The 23,189-nt window shown below is 44.2% G+C and overlaps 1 protein-coding gene across 7 annotated transcripts in view; it reads left to right on the forward strand.

The window, feature by feature from the left end:
* The window catches only part of CLCC1 (chloride channel CLIC like 1), a 190,529-nt gene that overhangs the window by 151,067 nt on the left and 16,273 nt on the right, over positions 1 to 23,189 (forward strand). For all 7 annotated transcript variants that reach the window (XM_069232390.1, XM_069232391.1, XM_069232394.1 and 4 more), the window contains exon 10: positions 17,011 to 17,319. In XM_069232390.1, coding sequence (XP_069088491.1) covers positions 17,011 to 17,319 — 309 coding nt within the window. The remainder of the gene's footprint in view (positions 1 to 17,010; positions 17,320 to 23,189) is intronic.

Raw genomic sequence — 23,189 nt, forward strand, 5'->3', positions numbered from 1 at the left:
GGGGTGACTTGCGGGGCTCGGACCAGGTTCTGTTACCCAGAATCCCTTGCAAACCTCAAAAAGTGGCTAAAAAAACAAGTTTTCCTCACATTTCGGTGACAGAAAGTTCTGGAATCTGAGAGGAGCCACAAATTTCCTTCCACCCGGCGTTCCCCCAAGTCTCCCGATAAAAATGATACCTCACTTGTGTGGGTAGGCCTAGCGCCCGCGACAGGAAACGCCCCAAAGCGCAACGTGGACACATAAAAATTTTTGGAAGAAAACAGAGGTGTTTTTTGAGAAGTGCCTACCTGTAGATTTTGGCCTCTAGCTCAGCCGGCACCTAGGGAAACCTACCAAACCTGTGCATTTCTGAAAACTAGAGACCTAGGGCAATACAAGGAGGGGTGACTCGCGGGGCTCGGACCAGGTTCTGTTACCCAGAATCCTTTGCAAACCTCAAAAAGTGGCTAAAAAAACAAGTTTTCCTCAGATTTCGGTGACAGAAAGTTCTGGAATCTGAGAGGAGCCACAAATTTCCTTCCACCCGGCGTTCCCCCAAGTCTCCCGATAAAAATGATACCTCACTTGTGTGGGTAGGCCTAGCGCCCGCGACAGGAAACGCCCCAAAGCGCAACGTGGACACATCAAAATTTTTGGAAGAAAACAGAGGTGTTTTTTGAGAAGTGCCTACCTGTAGATTTTGGCCTCTAGCTCAGCCGGCACCTAGGGAAACCTACCAAACCTGTGCATTTCTGAAAACTAGAGACCTAGGGCAATACAAGGAGGGGTGACTCGCGGGGCTCGGACCAGGTTCTGTTACCCACAATCCTTTGCAAACCTCAAAAAGTGGCTAAAAAAACAAGTTTTCCTCACATTTCGGTGACAGAAAGTTCTGGAATCTGAGAGGAGCCACAAATTTCCTTCCACCCGGCGTTCCCCCAAGTCTCCCGATAAAAATGATACCTCACTTGTGTGGGTAGGCCTAGCGCCCGCGACAGGAAATGCCCCAAAACAGAACGTGGACACATCACATTTTTTCATAGAAAACAGTGCCTACCTGTGGATTTTGGCCTCTAGCTCAGCCGGCACCTGGGGAAACCTAGCAAACCAGCACATTTTTGTAAACTAGAAACCCAGGGGAATCCAAGATGAGGTGACTTGTGGGGCTCGGACCAGGTTCTGTTACCCAGAATCCTTTGCAAACCTCAAAATGTGGCTAAAATACCACGTTTTCCACACATTTCGGTGACAGAAAGTTCTGGAATCTGAGGGGAGCCACAAATTTCCTTCCACCCAGCGTTCCCCCAAGTCTCCCGATAAATATGATACCTCACTTGTGTGGTTAGGCCTGGTGCCTGCGATAGGAATAGATCACACAACGGTCAATGTTGGTCCTTACGTGAGGCAGCTGTTGACCCTGGGGTGATCCATTCCTGACACAGGCACTAGGTGTAGGCACTCAAGTGGGGTAGTGTTTTTATCAGGACAGGTGAGGAGTCACTGGGTGGTAGGAATGTTGTGGATCCCAGCATATTCCTGTAGTTTGTGTGACAGAAATGCGAGAAAAATAGAGTTTTTTCTCAACATTTCAGCTTTGCAGGGTATTCTGGGTAAGAAAACTTTGGGGAATCCACACAAGTCACACCTCTGTGGACTCCCCCGAATGTCTAGTTTCCAGAAATGTTTGGGTTTAGTGTTTCTCTATATGGCCGCCGAATCCAGGACCAAAAACACAGGTGCCTGCCTTACAAAACCAGTTTGTTTTGCCATAGACAATTTTGATGTCTCCACAATATGATTTGGGTGGTGGAATTTGGGGCTGAACTAAATTGGTGAGCTCCCAAGAGAGCACTCTCTCTCTGCTTGCCGCCACATTCACCTGCTCTCTGGGTTGGCCTAACCCACTATTACCCAGTTGCACGAACAGCTTGCGAAGGGACAGCAGGACTGTCCTCATCACCTCCCTCATAATGTACTGGAAGAGGAGTTTTCGAATGGGACTCCTCTGACTGAAAAATCACTCCCAGAGTCTGCGCCATTGTCCTATCCCTCAGATGCTGCCTCAGTATCTGATGTCTCAGTCTCTGATCCTATGTCAGAGCGGTCCTCTATAACCCGAGTGCAGGCAGCAGTCATCCATCAAGATGCCATTTCTGCTATTGGCTAAACTGTTGCTCTAAAACACTAGCCTACGTAGACAGTCACAAAATCGATGGTGTGTGTGAGATACGTGCAACAGTAGAGGCCACCTTACCTGCGCTTCTTCCCTCAATCAGCACGTACTTTCAAGACACTCAAAAAACACCTTGTCACATACCATTCGTCACAGTCTTTAGCACCTCCTGCGCCCAGTCCAACAATCATTATTGGTGCTCCCACTCCCTTCTCCTCGGATTCCCTCATTACCACCCAGCAAAAGTGCCCTTCATCTCTCCATAGACTTTACTAATGTACTCAGCTATTTACATAAAATACAGATGTGCTCTTTGCAGTAGGCATATAAACCTTCTGCGCTTCTTTATGGCACTAAAACTGCCACTAGACAAGTCGGACCCTTTTCCCCCCAGGGAAACCACACACATATTGACAAAAGTGATGTATATATGACAGCCAACCACCTGAAACTCAACTCAAGCAAAACCGAAATAATCCTCTTTGGCCCTCACCAAAAAAACCTGGGACCCCCCATGGTGGCCCACCACGCTAGGCCCTGCACCCACCCCCGCCAACTACGCACGCAACCTCAGCATCATCCTAGACTCCTCCCTCTCTATGACCCATCAAATCAACGCTCTTACCTCCTCATGCTTCAACAAACTCCGTATACTGAAAAACATTCAAATGGATCTCCACAGAGACCAGAAAAACTGTCACTCACGCACTCATCAGCAGCAGGCTTGATTACAGAAACGCCCTCTACGCCGGCACCACTCTAAAACTCAAGTGCAAACTATACGCATCCAGAACTCAGCAGCACGACTCATCCTCGACCTCCACCGACACGAACACATCTCTCCACACCTCAAATCCCTCCACTGGCTCCCCATTGACAAAAGGATCACCTTCAAGATCCTCATCCTCACACACAAATCACTCCACAACACAGGCCCTGCCTACCTCAACGAGAGTCACCTTCCACACCCCCACACGAAACGTCCGTTCAGCTGACCTCTCTCTCGCCTCTGACCCCCGCATCAAACACACCACCACCGGGGCAGATCCTTCTCCTACATTGCACCCAAAACATGGAACGCACTCACAACCCACATTCGCAAGACCCAAAACCTACTTCTTTTCAGGAAGGGCCTCAAAACCTGGCTTTTTGAACAGTGAACCTCCTAGCCCCTTTCCCTCCCCCCGTCCCCCCCCCAGCGCCTTGAGACCCTCACAGGTGAGTAGCGCGCTTTATAAATCTCTTTGATACAGATCTACCTATATATATATATATATAAATATATATCTACATAGATATATCTATAGATATATCCATGTACCTAGATATATCTATCTACATAGATATATATATATAGATATATACATATATTTTTTTTTAGTTGTTGTATGGTTTCCTTGGGGGCCAAAATGGCCCCCAGGGAAACCCTACAACATCTAAAAAAAAAATTGCCCCCACAGGGGGTCACCCTGCCCACGGGCGACCCCCTGTCATTTCATTTTATTTTTTATTTTATTTTTTTTAAAAAAAAAAAAAAAATCCCCTGGGGGGGGGGGGGGGGGCGCGATCGCGCCGCCCCCCCTCCCCAGGGGGCACCTACCTTTTTATTTTTTTAGGAAAATTATCCGGGTGGGGGCGGCCCGTTTTCCGGGGGGGGGCTGCCCCCCAAAAGTGAAATCCCTGGTGTCTAGTGGGGTTTCCTGGCCCCCGATCGCAGCTATGCTGCGATCGGGGGCCAGGAAACCGTTTCAGAAGGCCTCATAAGAAAGGGGAGACTCTCCCCTTTCTTACGAGGCCTTCTGAAACTGTTTCTGGCCCCCGATCGCAGCACAGCTGCGATCGGGGGCCAGAAACAGTTTCAGAAGGCCTCGTAAGAAAGGGGAGAGTCTCCCCTTTCTTACGAGGCCTTTTCAAAATGTTTCCTGACCCCCCCGATCGCAGCTGTGCTGCGATCGGGGGCCAGGAAACACTTTCAGGAAGGCCTCGTAAGAAAGGGGAGACTCTCCCCTTTCTTACGAGGCCTTCCCGAACGTGAAAAAGGCCGTTTTCCCCATGAAAGCAGGAAGCGGCCGCAAGGCTGCTTCCTGCTTTCATGGGGAAAACACCTTTGCAACGTCAGCGCGCCTCGCGGCGCGCTGACGTCACAAAGGGGCGGGTGGGGGGCGGGGGGAGACACGGTAGCTTCCGTGTCTCCCGGGGGGGGGGAAAAAATAAAAAATAAATCCTCGGGTGCGACGCACCCGAGGATTTATTAATGCCCTTCCTGGTGTCGGCCACTGGTCGTGACCCGCCAAAATGGCCCCCAGGGAAACCCTACAACATCTAAAAAAAAAATTGCCCCCACAGGGGGTCACCCTGCCCACGGGCGACCCCCTGTCATTTCATTTTTTTTTTTTTTTTTAAATCCCCTGGGGGGGGGGGGGGGGGGGGGGCGCGATCGCGCCGCCCCCCCTCCCCAGGGGGCACCTACCTTTTTATTTTTTTAGGAAAATTATCCGGGTGGGGGCGGCCCGTTTTCCGGGGGGGGGGCTGCCCCCCAAAAGTGAAATCCCTGGTGTCTAGTGGGGTTTCCTGGCCCCCGATCGCAGCTATGCTGCGATCGGGGGCCAGGAAACCGTTTCAGAAGGCCTCATAAGAAAGGGGAGACTCTCCCCTTTCTTACGAGGCCTTCTGAAACTGTTTCTGGCCCCCGATCGCAGCACAGCTGCGATCGGGGGCCAGAAACAGTTTCAGAAGGCCTCGTAAGAAAGGGGAGAGTCTCCCCTTTCTTACGAGGCCTTTTCAAAATGTTTCCTGACCCCCCCGATCGCAGCTGTGCTGCGATCGGGGGAGCCAGGAAACCTGAAAGTGTTTCCTGGCCCCCGATCGCAGCACAGCTGCGACCGGGGGCCAGGAAACACTTTCAGGAAGGCCTCGTAAGAAAGGGGAGTGTCTCCCCTTTCTTACGAGGCCTTCCTGAAAGTGTTTCCTGGCCCCCGATCGCAGCTGTGCTGCGATCGGGGGCCAGGAAACACTTTCAGGAAGGCCTCGTAAGAAAGGGGAGACTCTCCCCTTTCTTACGAGGCCTTCCCGAACGTGAAAAAGGCCGTTTTCCCCATGAAAGCAGGAAGCGGCCGCAAGGCTGCTTCCTGCTTTCATGGGGAAAACACCTTTGCAACGTCAGCGCGCCTCGCGGCGCGCTGACGTCACAAAGGGGCGGGTGGGGGGCGGGGGGAGACACGGTAGCTTCCGTGTCTCCCGGGGGGGGGAAAAAATAAAAAATAAATCCTCGGGTGCGACGCACCCGAGGATTTATTAATGCCCTTCCTGGTGTCGGCCACTGGTCGTGACCCGCACCAGGGAGGGTGTGTGGGCGTCGGCCAGTGGCCGACGCCCGCATTTAACGGGTTAACACCTGTAGGGGGACGGCTGGAGCACTACCACAAAGACTGTGGAGAAATTACCACTTATCAGTGGGTCCGTTTCAACATAAAAGATGGGTACTGTCTAGAATTCACAGCTACCCCACCCACTATTCCACCACATACACAAACTATGTCAACTGAACACCCATCACTTCTACAAGAGGAGATCCAAGCTCTGTTTCATAAAGGGGCCATAGACCAGGTCCCAAAACAACATCAAGGGCTTGGGCTGTACTCTCTATACTTCCTCATTCCAAAAACAGAATGTAACTTTTAGGCCTATACTAGACCTCTGGCCACTCAACTACACCCTGTCAGATCATTTTCATATCGTAGCATTCCAAGTAGTAATACCATTGCTACAGCAAGGAGATTTCACGACAGCCATTGACCTTAAAGACGCCTACTTCCACATTCCAATACATCCAGTCCATTGCTGCTACCTCCAAGTTCAAGTAAGCGACCAACATTACCAGTTCAAGGTTTTGCCATTCTGAGTAACTACTGTACCAAGAGTGTTCACAAAATGGCTTGCTGTAGTAGCAGCTCATTTCAGAATGGGTGGGGGAGAGCACACTTGTGTTCCCATATCTAGATGACTGGCTGATCAAGAGTGCATGCAAACAACATCTGCAGGACACTCAAAATGTAATCAACCTTCTACACAAATAGGTTTCACACTCAGTACAACAAAATGTCACCTTCATCCGTTACAAATGCAGCCGTTCTTCGGTGCAACTCTAGATTCTATTGCAGCAAAAGCTTATCCCAGTCCTGCATGAGTTTCAAATGTTTCATTTAGTGTTGCCTCTTTCTCACCAACATTGTCAAGTTACAGTCAAAACAGTGATCATTTTTCTTGGAATGATAGCATCCTGTTTTTCCTAATGCCACTCGCAAGGCTGCACATACACACTCTTCAATGCTGTCTCAAGTGAAGGGGCATCTACAACATCTAGTGTTGGTAGGGCCAGTGACCCATCGCTCTCTGCAGTGGTGGAAAAGCAACAATCTATTCCAGTGCCTGCCTTTCAAACCCCCAGTCCAGCAAATAACCATTACAACAGATGCATCGCTACTGGGTTAGGGGCCCATATGAAGGACCTCACAGTATGTGGCCTCCAACTCCGAAACACTTACACACCAATCATCTAGAGCTTCTTGTGATACAGTTAGCTCACATCTTCACCACAAAGTAGTTCTAGTCCTTACCAACAACATTACTGCAATGTATTACATTAAAAAACAAGGAGGCACACACTCCATACAGCTCTGACACATAGCGGAGCAGATATGGCACTGGGCCATACATCACTGAATCTACCTCCTAGCAGAATACCTTCCGGGATGGACAACGACTTTGCAGATATGCTCAGCAGAATACATCAGCAAGTACACGAGTGGAAGAGTGACACAATACTGCTCATATTTCCAGCAGTGTGCAACCCCAGAGATAGACCTCTTCGCAACACAACAGAACACAAAATGCCAAAGCTTCACCTCCAGGTTTCCTCACCCACAATCCAAAGGCAATGCCCTGTTGATCAGCTGGTCAGGAATATCTGCTTATACTAATCTCCCTCTCTCACTCATTCCTTACATGGTTTAGAATCTTACACAGACATCCCTCACTCTAATCATAATATCCTCAACATGAACGTGACATGCATGGTTCACAACCCTACTACAACTATTGTTTGTGCCACACGGGAAACTGCCACGTTGGCCATGTCTTCTGACTCAGGAGCAGGGAAATGTCATACATCCAAATCCCAAGCAGCTGGATCTAGTGATCTCACTCCTAAAGTCTTAGAATTTGAATACCTCAGTCTACCATAGGAGCCCATGACCATTCTAAAACAAGCTTGCAGGCCAACCACATGAACCTGCTACACAGCCAAATGGTAGAGGTTTGTCCATTACTACCTAGCCAAACAAATCCAACCACTTTCTCCAACAGTGCAAGACCTTATACATTATCTATTTAATTTACACAAAGTAGGCCTGGCACATACTTCCATAAGAGTACACTTAGCAGCATGTGCTGCATACTACATGCAAAACAGACAACATATGTTGCTTTTCAAAATTCCAGCAATCAAAGCATTTATGAAAAGACTAAAAAGAGTAATTCCACGCTCCATCCCACTAGCATCAGTCTGGAACCTCAGTATTATTCTCACCAGACTCATGGGTCTACCTTTTAAACTACTACATTCTTATGATTTATAGTTCTTCACATGGAAAGTAGCATTCTTAGTAGCTATCACATCTCTTAGGAGAACAAGGAAGCTTCAGTCTCTCACCCTAGGGGGACCTTTCTTTCAAGTCTATCCAGATAAATCAGTACTTAGAAAAGACCCTACATTCCACCCTAGAGTAGTTTTTCGTGTTCCATGCAAATCAAACAGTTGATCTATAAATATTCTTTCCTAAACCAGATATAGTAGCAGAAACAACTCTACACACCCTCTGTTAAAGGAGCATTAATGTACTACATAGAGACAACAAAACCATATTTTAAATTGCTACTTTTTTCATGTTTTTTCAAAACCACAAAAGGGTTTCCCTATCTCTAACACTGGAATTGCTAGATGGACCTTAAAATATATTCATACTTGCTACCAAAAAGCGAAGCGATTGCTACCTGTAACTCCACAAGCTCACTCCACACACAAACAAGCATTTGCAATGCAATAGGTCCCGCATTTTCTTGAGTTAGAGCTATTGGCTTTGTAAATTCATAACTGGACTTCTCTTGCCACATAACTTGGACAACCCTGCTTCATAATTTCGTCTTTTCCTGCCATATAATTCCAGTGGCCCGGCACATAACCAAAGCACTTCTATTTACCTTCTTCCTCTATCTGCAGCAAAAAAAGTGAAAATGTTGCCATTTAGCATTTTAATTTAAATCTGCCATACCAATTCTAATAGAATACCACTTTCACCACCCCACCATCATAGTTGATGGCTGGCTGGCTAACACAAGTCCGCAAACAAAGACACAAGACAGCCACTGAGGAGTAATGACAGAAATAAACCAGAAGGGTCACCCAACATATCAAGAGTGTTCAAACAGTCATAGTGTAATAAGGATGTTAAGTTTGCCTGAATTATGGTCATAATTGTAATAAAGAGAGATTATTAAAACATATAAACCTTTATTAGAAATAAGACTGTAATGCTCAAATCAGCCCCTAGAGAGCAGCATAACAAATATACCATTTATAAGAAACATGGTTATGTAACCATATTGTTAGCCCCAAGAGGGGATAACAGTGTAACCATATACTTAGCCCCTAGAGGGCATTTGTAAGGCTAGCATGCCTACTGCAATATTACAAACAAGCCCTTTAAAACAAAACTTTTCCCAGCTATAAAACAAAAGTTGTATCCATGAGAAAGCTTTAAAAACAGTGAATGAGAGGAGGGGTTATTTATTCTGGGGTCCCCACTAACCAAGTGCGGGGACCCAGAGATGATGTAGACAGAACGTTTTGAAGGTGGTCCCATTGCCCTAGGACAACCACAGGCTGAATTATGAGCAAAATGTTTTGTCAAAGTGATGCCCTGCAAAGCATTATGGGGTGAGTTTTTGTGCCACAAATATTTTAGTATGTTGACTGCAATGCTCAGAACAGCCCCTAGAGAACACCAGAATAAAAATAGCATTTGGAAGAAACATGGTTATGCAACCATGCAGTCTTCCTTTAGAGAGCACAACCACATAAAAAAGAATGGGAGAAAGTAATGCAGTATAACTATGTATTTAGCCCCTAGAGGGCATAGTGCATTACATATTTTCAAGGCTAGCATAACTAGTACAATGATATAACACACAAGGCCCATAAAACATAACTTCTTCCAGCTGCAAAACAAAAGTTCCAGCCATGAGAAAGCTTAAAAAGGTAATGAATGGTGGTAAGGGTTATTATTTTGTAGTTCCCACTAACATAGTGTGGGGACTCAGAGATGGCGTAGACAGAAAGAGCACATTGTGGTCAATGTTTTGAAGGGGGTCCCATTGTCCTAGGATCACCACAGAGTGAGTTATGAGCAAAAATGTTTTGTAAAAGTAATGCCCTGCAAAGCATTATGGGACAAGTTTTCGTGCCACAAATATTTTAATATGTTGATATGACTAATGCTTAGAACAGCCCTTAGAAGACCCCACAATGAAAATAGCATGTGTAAGAAACATGGTCATGTAACTGTATAATTAGCCCCCAGAGGACATAACCACACAAAATAAATGGCAGAAAGTAATGCAGTACAACCATATATTGAGCCCCTAGAGGTCATAATACATTTATTACACATATTAATAGGACTATAGCAGTGAAGTTACAAAGCAGGTGTAGTGAATCCTAGTTTGTTTTAATAGGATAACGGGAGTTAGCTTAGCCTTTGGCTTGCAGACTCGTACCCATGTCACCTAGTGACTTTTAACCTACTTAGCTTGCTCTGTTTTAGCCCATGTATTTATTTAATTCTTCCAACTATGCCTTGTTTATAGTTAGGCCATTTTGTTTAGCTTTTTGTTATCTGTGCCACTGCGCTAAGGCGTCAACTCATGCAACAAAGACAAACAAACTGTAGGTGTTCACATTAGGAATTACTGTCCAAAGCATGCTGTGTTATCTATTGTTTGGGAACAACCTAAATCAGGGGTCCAAGTACATCTGTATAAATACATCACACTTTAGACAGATAATCAGAGGGATTCCGACCAGATACTATTGCTGCTATCGATGCTGCACGTCGCCTTGACGCTGACCCGGACTTCGTGTTCCTATGGAGTCTGAGCTCGAGATCTCATTCCAAGATAACGAGGGTTGGGGGCACCTTCCTGGGACATGGCATTGGCAGATTAGACTTAACATACCCAGCTCTCCTCTAGGTAGAAGGTTAGGCCTATTATGCTAGGGTACTAGGACATATTTTACCCTTTGTCTTTCCATGCTATTGCATAATCATGACTCTAGTCTTTACAGTGTTATCTCTTGCACTGTTCATTATCCTAATCATTGCAGCCCATGTGATCATGCGATTTACTGCATCTTTGTTATTGCCTGTGTTTGGTTGAGACATGATGTATCTGTGAGAAAGGGGTTATCTCTGTTTAACCACGACACTCCCTGAGATGTCATACTTCTGAATCCATGCGTAAAGGCAGCCACAAATCTCCTTCAACTGTTCGGGTTATTGGTGAGGTACTGCTAGTGAGCCCGAAGGGTTGGGACTACGGTTGCAACTTGTTGTAGGATAGGCATATTCGCCTACAAACAAAGTGCTGTCATCCTTGAAGCAGCAGTCTTGCCCAGAGCAAGAGTCCAAACTATGACAAAGGCCCTTAAAACATAACCTACTCTCAGCTGTAAAACAAAAGTTCTATCCCTGAGAAATGCTAGACACTGAATGATGGGAAGGGTTATTATTTTGGGGCCCTGTTAGAAATGGGGTCTCTAGTTGGCAGTCAGTTTACACCCTGTTCAAGTAGGGACCCTCACTCTACTCCGGGTAAGGGAGATACACAACTCAAATAACCCCTGATCACCTCTGTGGTAGCTTGGCACAAGCAGTCAGGCTTATCTCAGAGTCAATGTGTAAAGTATTTGTACAAACACACACAGTAACACAGTGAAAACACCACAAAAGAACTCCACACCGGGTTAAAAAAAAAAATAGCCAATATTTCTCTAAGACCAAAACGACAAAAATTCAACATACACAAGCAAAGATATGAATTTTTAAAGTAAAAAAGTCTTAATCCACAGAAATCAATGGATGTGCTGTTTTGGCACAAAGTACCTGGAATGCATCAAAATTAAAGCTGCGTGGGCGAGTGTGCATTAGAAAAGCAAGCAATGCGTCGATTCCTTACTCTCAAATGAGGCTGTGCATCGATTGTTAACTCGCAGGGAAGGGATGCGTTGATTTCCAGACAAGCAACCTCAGGTCTGTGTGGTGATGTGGAAGAGTATGATGCCCAGGGTTGCTGCATGGAGAATTCTGATGCGCTGTGCGAAGGACCCGCGTTGATAACAGGTGCTGCGTCGATTCTCCAGCCGCGAGGTAGGTGCTGCACTGAATTTAGAGCCGTGGGACAGGCGCAACATTGATTTTTCTGATGCGCACACAGCAGTGTGTGGATTTTCTAAAAGCCCAGGGACTGGATTTGGCACCACTTAGCAGGTCAGGACTCTCAGCGGAAGGACCCAGGCACTGACAAATGAAGTCTTTGATGTCCCTGAGACTTCAGGACAGGAGGCAAGCTCAGTCTAAGCCCTTGGAGAAAATTTACAAGCAGGACTTCAGAAAGCAAAGTCCAGTCCTTTCCCTCTTCAAGCAGAAGCAGCAGGCCAACACAGCAAAGCAACAGGCAGAGTGACAAGTCCTGCTCAATTATCAAGCTTTTCTCCTTGGCAGAGGTTCCTCTTGATCCAGAAGTAATCTGAAATTCTGGAGTTTTGGGTCCACTACATATACTAATTTCTGCCTTTGAAGTAGGCAAACTTCAAAGGAAAGTATTTGTAGTGCACAAGACCCTGCTTCTTTCTTACCCTGCCCCAGACACACACCAAGGGGTTGGAGACTGTATTATGTGAGAGCAGACACAGGCCTTTCAAGTGCAGGTGTCTGCTTCTCCCTCCCACTCCAGTTCAGGAAAACTCATCAGTATATACAGGACACACCTCAGCTCCCTATGTGTCACTGTCTAGAGTGAATTCACAAACAGCCCAACTGTCAGTCTGACCCAGACATGTGTTCAGCAGCCAGACAGAGGCACAGAATGGTTATGCAAGAAAATGCCCACTTTCTAAAAGTGCCATTTTCAAACAGACAATCTAAAACCAACTTCACCAAAAGATGTATTTTTAAATTGTGAGTACAGAAACCCCCAACTCCAGATCTCAATCTGCTCCCAATGGGAAACTGCACTTAAAAGATATTTAAAGGCAATCCACATTTTAACCTATGGGAGATATAGGCCTTGCAATAGTGAAAAACAAATTTGGCAGTATTTCACTATCAGGACATGTAAAACACCAGAGTACATGTCCTATCTTTAACATACAGTGCACCCTGCCTAAGGGCCTACCTTAGGGGTGTCTTACATGTAGTAAAAGGGAAGGTTTGGGCCTGGCAAGTGGGTATAATTGCCTGATCGAATTTGCAGTGCAAAACTAAACACACAGACACCTCAATGACTGACGTGAGACATGTTTCATGGCTACTCATGTGGATGGCACAATCCATGTTGCAGGCCCAGTAGTAGCATTTGATTTACAGGCCGTTGCACCCATAGTGCGCTTTACTACAGACTTACCAGAAATCATATGTGGCAATCTTGGAAAACTAATTACCAATATCATTTAGACAGAAAGCACTTGCACTTTAGCACTGGTTAGCAGTGGTAAAGTGCCAGAGTATCACAACCAGCAAAAACAAATTGCAACACAGGATCCAAAAACAGGAGATCAGAAGCAAAACAGTTAAGAGGGAAACCTCACTAAGAGCTGCCAGGTCTAACAGGTTCCCACTAACCTAGTGCTGATACCCAAATATGGTGTGGAGAGAAAGAGCACGTTGTGAACGGTTTGGTGGTGGTCCCATTGTCCTAGAACCACCACAGGCTGAGTTATGAGCAATAATGTTTTGTAAAAGAATGCTCTCAAAGCATTATGGGCCAAATTTCCTCAGTGTAGTGAATATTGTGGTATCGGATCTCCTGCTGTGCCGGAGAGAGCCGCCTTTGCTTTTAGGATTTCAGTTTTAGTAAAGCATTTACCAATTTCAAGTTTCACATAGGCTGCTTAACTTATAGTGGTCTAAAAATATGGATAGCAAAATAATTAAAGAACAGACGTCCACCTTGGTGCTCATAAATATGGTCAAAACCAGTGGGATAGTGAGAAAATGTTTGCTGCCATGTTTTAACATCATTGTAAGCTAACCAGGCAACGCCATCCAATCGACAGAAGTAATTAATGTCTAGCAAGGGAGTGAAATTGTGAATGTGTATATTTGAGATCTCCTTCAAGGAGAGTATAATAAATCATTCCTAGAGCTACAAGATGAATTCAGATGACCTCTTCTGGGAACTTTTTTATTCGCTCAAGGCTGATTTGCTTACAACTTTGTCTAATCTGAGGCGGTATTGTGGGCAAAAGGACAATGAACTGGGACTCTGTCCCAAGTAATTACCAGTGTCAGATTCATTCAGGCCTCCCACCTGTCATTTTTTGTATACTTCTGTGCAACGCTGTAAGTGTGACCAATGTGCCCCTAGAACAAAGCTGCACCCAATTGATGAGTCCAAACTAAAGCAAAACCAGCCTTGGATTGCTTGTGTTCCGGTTCAGGGAGGACCTGGTTTGGGAGTTTGGGCAGCACTCTTTCTGTTGCAGCATAATTAATGCTAACTTGCTTATGACTGGGTCTAAGGACCTGGCTTGGCAGTTGGGTCTGGACTGTTTGTTACAGCAGGATCAAGGCTGATTTGCATATGGCTCGGTCTAATCGGAGGGTAGCTTTGGGGGCAAAAAATGATGGACTGGGATGTAGACCTGTTAATTACCAGTGGCTGAGGTTAACTCAAACATCCCACCCATCACTTTTGGTATATAACACAGGAGACAGGATGGCATGGGGCAGGGGCACAACAGACCATGGCGGGCAGGAGGAAGAGGGCAGGGGGATGCCCACAATAACTTAATTCAGGTGGGAGGATGGCAGGAGCAGCAAGCTGACTACGAAGGGCAAGCCAGGAGGGGTGAATTTGCCAAGGTTCTGTGCTCTTCAGTATCCTTTGTGGGGGCCTAATGGGACGCAGTTGAAGTGCAATTTTCCAATTCACTGCTAGTTTCCTCCCACATCTTCGATTACGCAAGTTCAGAGGAAGATTTTCTTGGACTGGCTCCAGGTGATCTTCCTCTGGAATGTGGAGCAGATTGGTTGCCTGGTGTGCACATCACAGTGTTGATTCTTTGATGCACCAGTTGTTTGAGGTTCCTCGTTTTGCTCGATCGCTGGCTTAGCAAGGCTGTGCTATGTGCACCATCAATGGATAAACTGCCACCATGTCAGCTTTTTTTTGCTTTCCAGACAACTATCCTTGTTTGTCTCTCATTATGATCAGATTTCTGAAGGGACTTATTCATGTTTCCTCCAAATCCTTCTGTGATGCCCCAATGAGATTTAAAGCTTGTTCTAACCTTTTTGATGTGTACCACTTTGAGCCCCTTCACAGCTGTCAGACCGCTTTTCTTCCGGCCATTACCTCAGCAAGGCATGTTGGTGAGTTGCAAGCACTGAGCGGTTGCCCTCCTTTTTCTTGCTTCTTCCAGGACAAATTGATGCTTTAAAACCTTTGTATACATGGCAGTCTGTTACCCTTCATGCCTTCTGCTCTCCCCCTCATGCAGGAAGGAGGAGGAGAGACCTCAAAGGCTGGACCGCAGGAGAGCGGTCAGTTTTTACATTGACTGCACTAAAAAGATCAGGTCTGATGACCAGCTCTTTGCGGGGTATGAGAGTAGCAAGAAAGTTAAGAAGATGACTAAGTCCAGCTGGCTAATAAACTCTACATAAAGATGTGTTAGGCTTTCGCAAAACGGAAGTCCTGGAGGTAATTCTGCTCATATCACCAGACCAACATGTTCAACATCCGGTTCCCATCCCTGACATTCCCCATTTGGCAACATGGGCTTTCTTTCACACTTTCGCTAAGCATAATTAGTTGGGTTCCCAGGTGAGAAGGCATGGCCATTTAACATGTGTAGTCCTCCAGGACTTCCTTATTTAACCTTTTCCCCAGACTCACCATTTGGGGGACATTACCGCCTTGAAATCTGTTCAGTATGTGAGGAATCTGCAGGTAGAAGTCACCATCATAAGAAAAAGTTGCTTAACTTGAGTAACAATCTTTCTACTGATACTCTGTCTACTTACAGAATTCTCACCGATCCCACCTGCCTCCATATTCTGAAGGATGATCATAGACTACATCCAGAAAGGTTCCAATTTGGATTGTTGCACTACCGTACCTCTGCCTTGAAAGTCAGAGCACTGAGGTAGGCGCTATACGGCTCCACTGACATCAGGACATCTCTTCAGGCACCATAATGGACCCATGAACCTATCCTCTACTAGTAACTGAGAGCTATTGAAAGTCTGGGGATATTCAACAGCTAAGGAATATGCAGATAGATAAGTACCCACCAGAAAGATCATTACCAAAGGTAAGTAACTTTTTCATCTATATAAATAATGTCGCACACAACTCGTTGTTCCTCGAAGAGAATAGATCACATTTTCAAGATTCAAAGACAATTTTTGTTACTCAATGCTTTTGTTTTTGGACTACTTATGGAGCAGATGCATTCTATGGGACAGCCCTAATACTTTGATACGAGAAAAAAGAAGTACAATTTGTCTCTTTGGCACCTCTCAGCTTCACTGTTTAAGACTTTGGTTGTCATTACTTGAATGTCTGAATGGTTGGTACTTTTTTGGCTTAAAGTGAGATACTTTCCATGATGATTCAACAGGCAGGAACCTGATGGTTAAATTGGGAGCAATTGAGTTGTCTGTTCAAAATGCTACTGCCCCATGGCTTGTCTTTGATGGTCTGTATTCCTTGTGGTAGTTGTAGGAGTCAATGTGGGACATTTTCTTTCATATATCCCTCAATGACTAATGGCTATTTTTGTGCTAAACATAACCTCGCCATTCTTTCTGAACCATGAGTCTTTGACTGTGGGGACGAATTGGGCACTACTGTGCACTCCTGTGCGTGTTCCTTGATTTATGGTTATGAGGTGGAGAAGCTATGAAACATTCTTTAGGGAAAACCAGCTTTCAGTATTTGAACTAGGGTTAACAACACAAATATATAAGCAATCTTTGCCATTCCATCTGCCAATGTTTCTCATAGCCTGGATTCATTGTAAGAGCCCTTTGGGTAAAACTATTTCTGTGGAGTAGATTGTTGATTTTGATTAAGGTAATGAGCATGTTAGTTTGCTTTTTATTATGCCTTCCATATTTTTAATAGGTCCTCTTGAATTCATCATGTACACTCTTGATCTCATCTCTCTTTATGCTAGAGAGAAAAACAGAGAGAGACCTCAATTTATACAGTTTTACTTTATTTATAGCTGACTTTGACCATGCTCCCTTTCTACAATTGCTAATTACCCTGTTTTCTTTCCAATGATCCTTGTTGTTACACACATATTTCTATATAACGCTTGCTAAAATGTCATCAGTAAATATGAGTACGGCAGATGGAAATATGACAAAGGTGCATGGGCTGTTGCAAGAGTGTCATTGCCATTCAGTGCGTTCATTTATCAGAATGTCTAAATCTTTTATTATGTCAGCAGTATCTAACAATTGTAACACTTTATAATGTATATTCAATGAAAATGTGTATGTTTTCAGAGTTTCTGCTATGGTGCAGGTAAAACCGTTATCCAGATTGCTCATATACGACGCTTACAAGGTCAGGAGAGAGAGCCACTCCTGTTAGAGGAAAGAAGAAGGGAACCAAGAATAGATGCCCGAGAAAACCAGATACAGGATGGAGGTCGCGGCGATGCAGATCGTTTTCTGAGACAATACAATCACAGATATGATGAGGAAGATGGAGCTGCTCTCAGAGCAAGAGTCCGTCATCTGCAAAACAGACCAAGTAATATTAATCCTGAAGTACTGCAACCAGCTCGTATCACAGCAGCCGAAAATAGTTGGGTAAGTGGAAAAAGCAAGCAAGAAACTCCTTTGTTTCATCAAGCAACCAGCCCCTTACCTTGATGGTAGTATTTGTGCTTGCTGTGGAAGAATCCAGGGTGAATACACACAGTCCAGGAAGGTTGGGATACTTAAGTGAGGTGCTGTTCCTTTACCTTAAAGGAAAGGCCACTTATTGTACCACAGACTGTTGGAGGAGAGGTGACCACAGGTTGCGTGGCGGAGAGGAATCATTAAAAAAATAACCAACTAATTTGCTGATCTTTGATAACGTAATACCACCCACTGCCTACGTAGATTGCTAATTCCTTAGGTGGAATGAGACAGGCTAAAGGACAAAACAATTTGTGCAAAAATATAGCTAAAACTACAGTATGGACATGATCTTTTGTGGAATCCTTTTGTGCATAGCGGGCTGTGCATTATTTACAAAATGTTCCTATTTATCTAAATCAGTCCTCATTATATTACTGACTGTGTATCTCAAGACCAAAGGCCCATTTCTTAAAAAGTGAGGTTTAGGCTGTAGTGTAAGTGAGCAGTCTCTGCTCAACACGTGCATTATGTCTGTGTTTGTTACAGATAAAGTTAGACTTTGGAAGCATGTCTGTTTTTCCAGTTACCATTCTCCGATTGAGATTATAGGGATTGTATGACACAGCATGTAGTCAAGCAGTGTTTTCTCTGACTTGCATTCCTTCTGTTGCACTGCTGTTCTGTATTTTCTCTAACTGTATTTTATATTGTCTTGCCGTTTGAGGCATAGGATATTAGTCTTGGTTCAATTCAGGAACAGAAAGCCTTTGTGGATCCAGCATATGCTTGCTTGAGGTATTTATAGACTTTTTCACATCCTTCTTCTCCAAATCTGCTTAGAGTTGGGCATTAGTGATGTGCACTTGGACGTGTGCTTCAATGTGTTATAAGCTCAATGTCTGTGGGGCTCCTGTATATGTTGAACATGAAGAGTGAGAAAGACAGCCGTTGTAGCACTCCACTGACACTCCTGGATAATGGGATTTTTTTTTTGGGGGGGGGAGGTCTATATCCTTTTAAGAGCCTTACCTGTTATCCTTATCCACTCCTGGAGCTTTTTCCTTAGTATTGTATTGTCAAATGTGCCTTATGCCTCAGGGAAGTTGTAGAATTTAGAATGATTTTCTGATCTTTGTCTAGTGTGGTGAGAAACACCTCTCGGATCTCACATAATGTAGTTTTAGTTTCTCTCAAGGCCCTGAACCTTGATAGTTATCAAGCTTGTACTTTTCAGGTTGGCATCCAGGTAGCAATAACAGTCAAGTTTATGGTTTGATCCTAAGTGCTAGTGTTGATATCCTCTTCTCTTGAATGCTGATTGCGTGCATGGCATGGATGATTACAAAATCTGAATTTATCGTGATTGATCCAACTGGAAAAGTTTGTTTGGACAGCGATATTGTTATCATTCACTCTGGGAAATGCAGGAACATTTATGATTCTTTAATATAGGGACTGTTTAAAAAAAACAAAAAAACTGAAAAGTAATTGAAGCATGATAATCAAAGGCCTGAGGGTCATAATGAACGAAATGCTTTGATAAAACGCTGCAAAGAAAGAATGTTGATGAAGTTCCTGCTGAGAAAATAAAGAGGAAGATTCTAAATCGTGTCATGGGCTCACGTATTCTCTTATGGAATTGATACACTGTTAATAATATTTGAAATATATGTTTCTGATAGTGTTGATCAGTTACTCTACAATTGTTCAGGAGAATGGTCTGTAATGGTTCCTATTCAGGGTTGTCGTGATGGACTCCTGTTAATCCTTGCACCTCAAGAGTACAGTATTATTGTAACAATACCCATGGTCTGATAGGTGCATTTGTGTTCGATACCCAAATTACCTTTGTATAAATTGATTGTTCCCTTGCACCTGTTTGGATGGGGGCCTGCAGATATGGTGTGGTACTAGCAAAATGTGGAGACGGAACATTGTTGAATGTGATGGTCTCTAGGCTTCTGTGATTTGTGTTTTTTCTCTTTCTTGTTATGGTATCCTTTTGTGGATTCGCTCAAGTTATATATTTGTCATGTCATCCAAGTTTGGGAAATCCTGAATATGGTGATAATTAATGCTATTTAGGTTGGTACTATATAAAGTAGGTCAATGGCTTCTTTATGACTTTGTGATAGCTCACCATTGCTTCTTGCACTGGGCTTTATTTTCTTCAAATAGTGCTTTTAGCCACTGTTCTTCTGGTTGACAAGTCACACTTTTAAGTTTAGCCAGTTCATTGTTGAGCCACAGTTGTTAGCTGGTATAGTTGACAACTTTGGTTTGCTGAATAGGGTCGGGTGGCCAGTGAGTTGGATAGTTAGTAGTTAGGTTTTCTAGGATAGATCTTCCAGGTTTGATGAAGACCTCAGATTTTCCCCAGCTGCTTTGTCTGTGTCTTGGAAGCTTAATCTGCTATTGTTTTTTAATTTTAATCAATCCTGTTAGTGAATCAGAATGATTTTAAGGAATGTTCTGAATGACTACCGTTAACTTGACCATCTAGAACACGTCAGGCAGTCATGATCCCACCGCAGCTGGCATCGTTCTGGCCTCCAGTTAGGGGTGGCTGGTCCATCCCACTTCCTGCAGTGTCACCTCTGAGTAAGAACACCAAGTAAACCATAACATTCTTGCATATTAAGCCCTTCAAATATTACTGACATGATGGTTGAAACTCACATTTCTTACGCACTGGAAATGTGATTGCAGAACTAATGTTTGTGACACCAATTCCATATTAATGGACAGATACAGTAGAATTGGAGCCGTTGATATTTTTCCACATTGAGGTGGCTTTGGTCTTGCTCCTGGTGACTGCATGGTGGTGCTAGGGGTTTGGATAGCTCTGCAACAATTGATGATGGCTATATGAGGTGGATAATCCTCTGCTGTTGTGGCAGAGGTGTCCTGTACCAATACAGGTGAATTGGCTGTCTGAATGCAAAATAGTAACTGCGGTAAGACCCGCATGTGGGACCAAATGAGTGTGTAGGGACATTATTTGACTAAAGTCTAACATCAGTATATTTTTGAGAATACCTGATGCTCACTGGATGTTGAGCGTGGCGAGCTACAGGTTTCATATTGTAGGAATTAGTATATTTTGAGGGATTTGTTTAGACCTTTGTAACCTGGCTAGGTAGTTGTTGCACCTGACAGGCCATGCCGGCCGTTGCACATTCAGTGATTGGGAATTGTGTTGAGCTCCGTGCAGGTATAGGTGTTCCCTAAATGTGACTTTTCTTGACTGTTTGGCATTCATTTTGGTTATTTGTCATATGCATCAAGAGAATGTTTGGGTTGTGTTGGTGTTGATGGTGGTTTACTACTTCACACTACAGATGCATGATTGGCTTATTATGTTAAAACTTGTTCCAAAGTGCAAGTGAGAAAATAATTATTAGTCGCTGTGTCTAAATCCCTTTCAGGGATCCTCCTCAAGTTCCCAGATTAAACAACAAATCTGCATTGTAAGTTTGATGGACAGCCCCGTCTACATGATGGAGATGTACATCAAACTTAAAACGTTTTTTCTATTTAATTTTATTTTTTTTTAAATCCCAAAGCAGGATTTTATTTTTAAAAGTAAATAGAACAGTGACCTCCTCACCATGGCTGCATTCTCCCATGGCGTTGGGGTAATTTAAAAGTTTGTATTGCCCTTTACGGCCATGTTTTTCATGATGGTGCCTGGCAGTTAAAAAGGGCCATGTGTCTGTCTGATCTAAATACAGCGGGCAGACACATGGCTAAACCCCGACAGCCCTTACTTCGTCCGGCCATTGGGAGTGTGTGTAGGCGGTGGAGAAGGAGTAATCTCTGCCGTGTGTACAGTAAAGGTTCACCTTACTCAAACCAGACGGGCAAACCTTCAGGCTGGCAGAAATGGCACTCCATCGCCAATTTGGCAGAAAGGCCCTTTATAAATCAGGCCCTTTGTCTCAGTGAAGATTCAAAATGGTGACCTATACAAAGTAACGTGCACATTGTAAAACGGGCTTTGTCTTCAATTGCAGTGCACAGTGGTAATCTTAATTTTTTCAAGAACTGGATTTGTATAATTGGTATTGCAGAAGTACTGGGCCACTACAGAAATTTCAGTCCTTTACGTTATTTGATATGGGTATGTTTTTCTAAATCTTTTTCTTTTGTGACATCTGCATCTTCCAAAGAATTGTCGTCCAAGGATTTCAGGTGAACAAAAAAAAGCTTGCAGAACAAGGATCTTAAATGTAAAGCTAAACACAGTAAATCATGAATGCAAATTAACAAGCATCTCCTAAGTAGTTTGAAGCTAAATATATTTAGGGAGTGCAGAGATATGGGCATTATTCTGCTAATAATAACAAATTGTTACTCTCCGCATATGTCAAGTGCACCAGACTAGAGATCACCAAACTGGAACTAAATTCTTCTTGTTTAACTTTTATGAGAAAGAATGGTTTCCACATACGTTGGAGGAAAGCTCGATGAAGAAATTACATTCAGTAACTCTTTTTTTACAGAAATTCTTTCAATTGCTCTTGCATTCTGGTAGATGGCACCATCAGTCTCCATTATAACTTCTACCGTCGGATATGACAGCATGGATCCCATATAGTTGCCACTCCTGCATGCTGACATCAGTTGTCTCTTGCTCCTTTTCAAGCCCTCAAACAAGGAGCGTGGTTGATTAGATTAAGATCGTACCAGCAGAATGCAAAAAATAGCTTAGGACCTTATTATTAAAATTACTGAGAGTCCACTTTTTCTGAATGGGAAGACGTGTAGGCAGTGAGAAATCAATGGTTAGAGTTACTGAGTATCCATCAGAAACAGTGTTACCAAAGTAAGTAACTTATTCTTCTGATAGATATTTTTAACCAAAGTCTCCTTCCCCTTTGAATCTGTAGCAAAGCAATGCCCTCTCCAAGGAGCTGGGTCTAAGGAAGGGAATTACGCTAGGAGGTCCTTATTGGCCAAGCAGGCAAAAGTGTTTTAGGCTGCCTTTGCTTTCTTCCCATCAGCGAGCCTAACAAAGAGTTGATTAAATGTTCTGTGTGCTTAGATCCTATCAAATAAACTATAAGGGAAATGCCATTCGTTCATCTGGTGCATTAACTCCTCCTTTTTGGATCACTGCAGAGGGCAAAATAATGTGGCATGGGTGGACTAGCCAGTGTGGAAAAGTGACACTATGTTCGCAAGAAATAAATAAAAATTTGTAAATTTTGCACTTGTATAGCGCACTACTCACCCGTTAGGGTCTCAAGGCGCTGTACGCATACCGCTGTGGAACCCTTCCTGGCTTTTCCCTGTGAGGCACCCACTCCTGGGCAACCCCCAGGGTGAAGCCAGGCATCCAAGCACTGTCAGGGCCATTGTGGAGATTAAGCAAGCTATTGCCCAGAGTTACAGAGTGGGACTCATTAATTAGATTAGGCGCTGAGGCGAGAATTATCTGGTCCAAGGGAATTGAGCCCAAGACCCGCCGAGGTGGGAATTGAACCCTGGTCCCGGGCCAGATCTCTGCATCAGGGTCTACTGCTTTAACCATTGTGCCACACTTCTCCATCCAAAGGAAGCTCAAATCCTAAGAACTCGTCAGGAAGAAAGGTTTATGTTTACAGAGGCTGGACTAGCCAGCCGGAAGCTTGTTGAAGCGACACACAGAATGTGAAGACAATAAGAAATACATTTTTTTGATGGTTAGGAGCATCAAAGTACAGGGGTGTAAAGGTTTGATGGTAGCAAACATTAAGACCAAACAGAGGTCCCACTCTGGCATATTGGAGAAAGCAGGGAGAAACGTGTGAAATTCCTTAAAAAAGTCATTAGAAGGCAAATGAGGAAAG

The sequence above is a fragment of the Pleurodeles waltl genome, chromosome 4_2 (assembly GCF_031143425.1).
Source record: "Pleurodeles waltl isolate 20211129_DDA chromosome 4_2, aPleWal1.hap1.20221129, whole genome shotgun sequence".
Taxonomy (NCBI): domain Eukaryota; kingdom Metazoa; phylum Chordata; class Amphibia; order Caudata; family Salamandridae; genus Pleurodeles; species Pleurodeles waltl.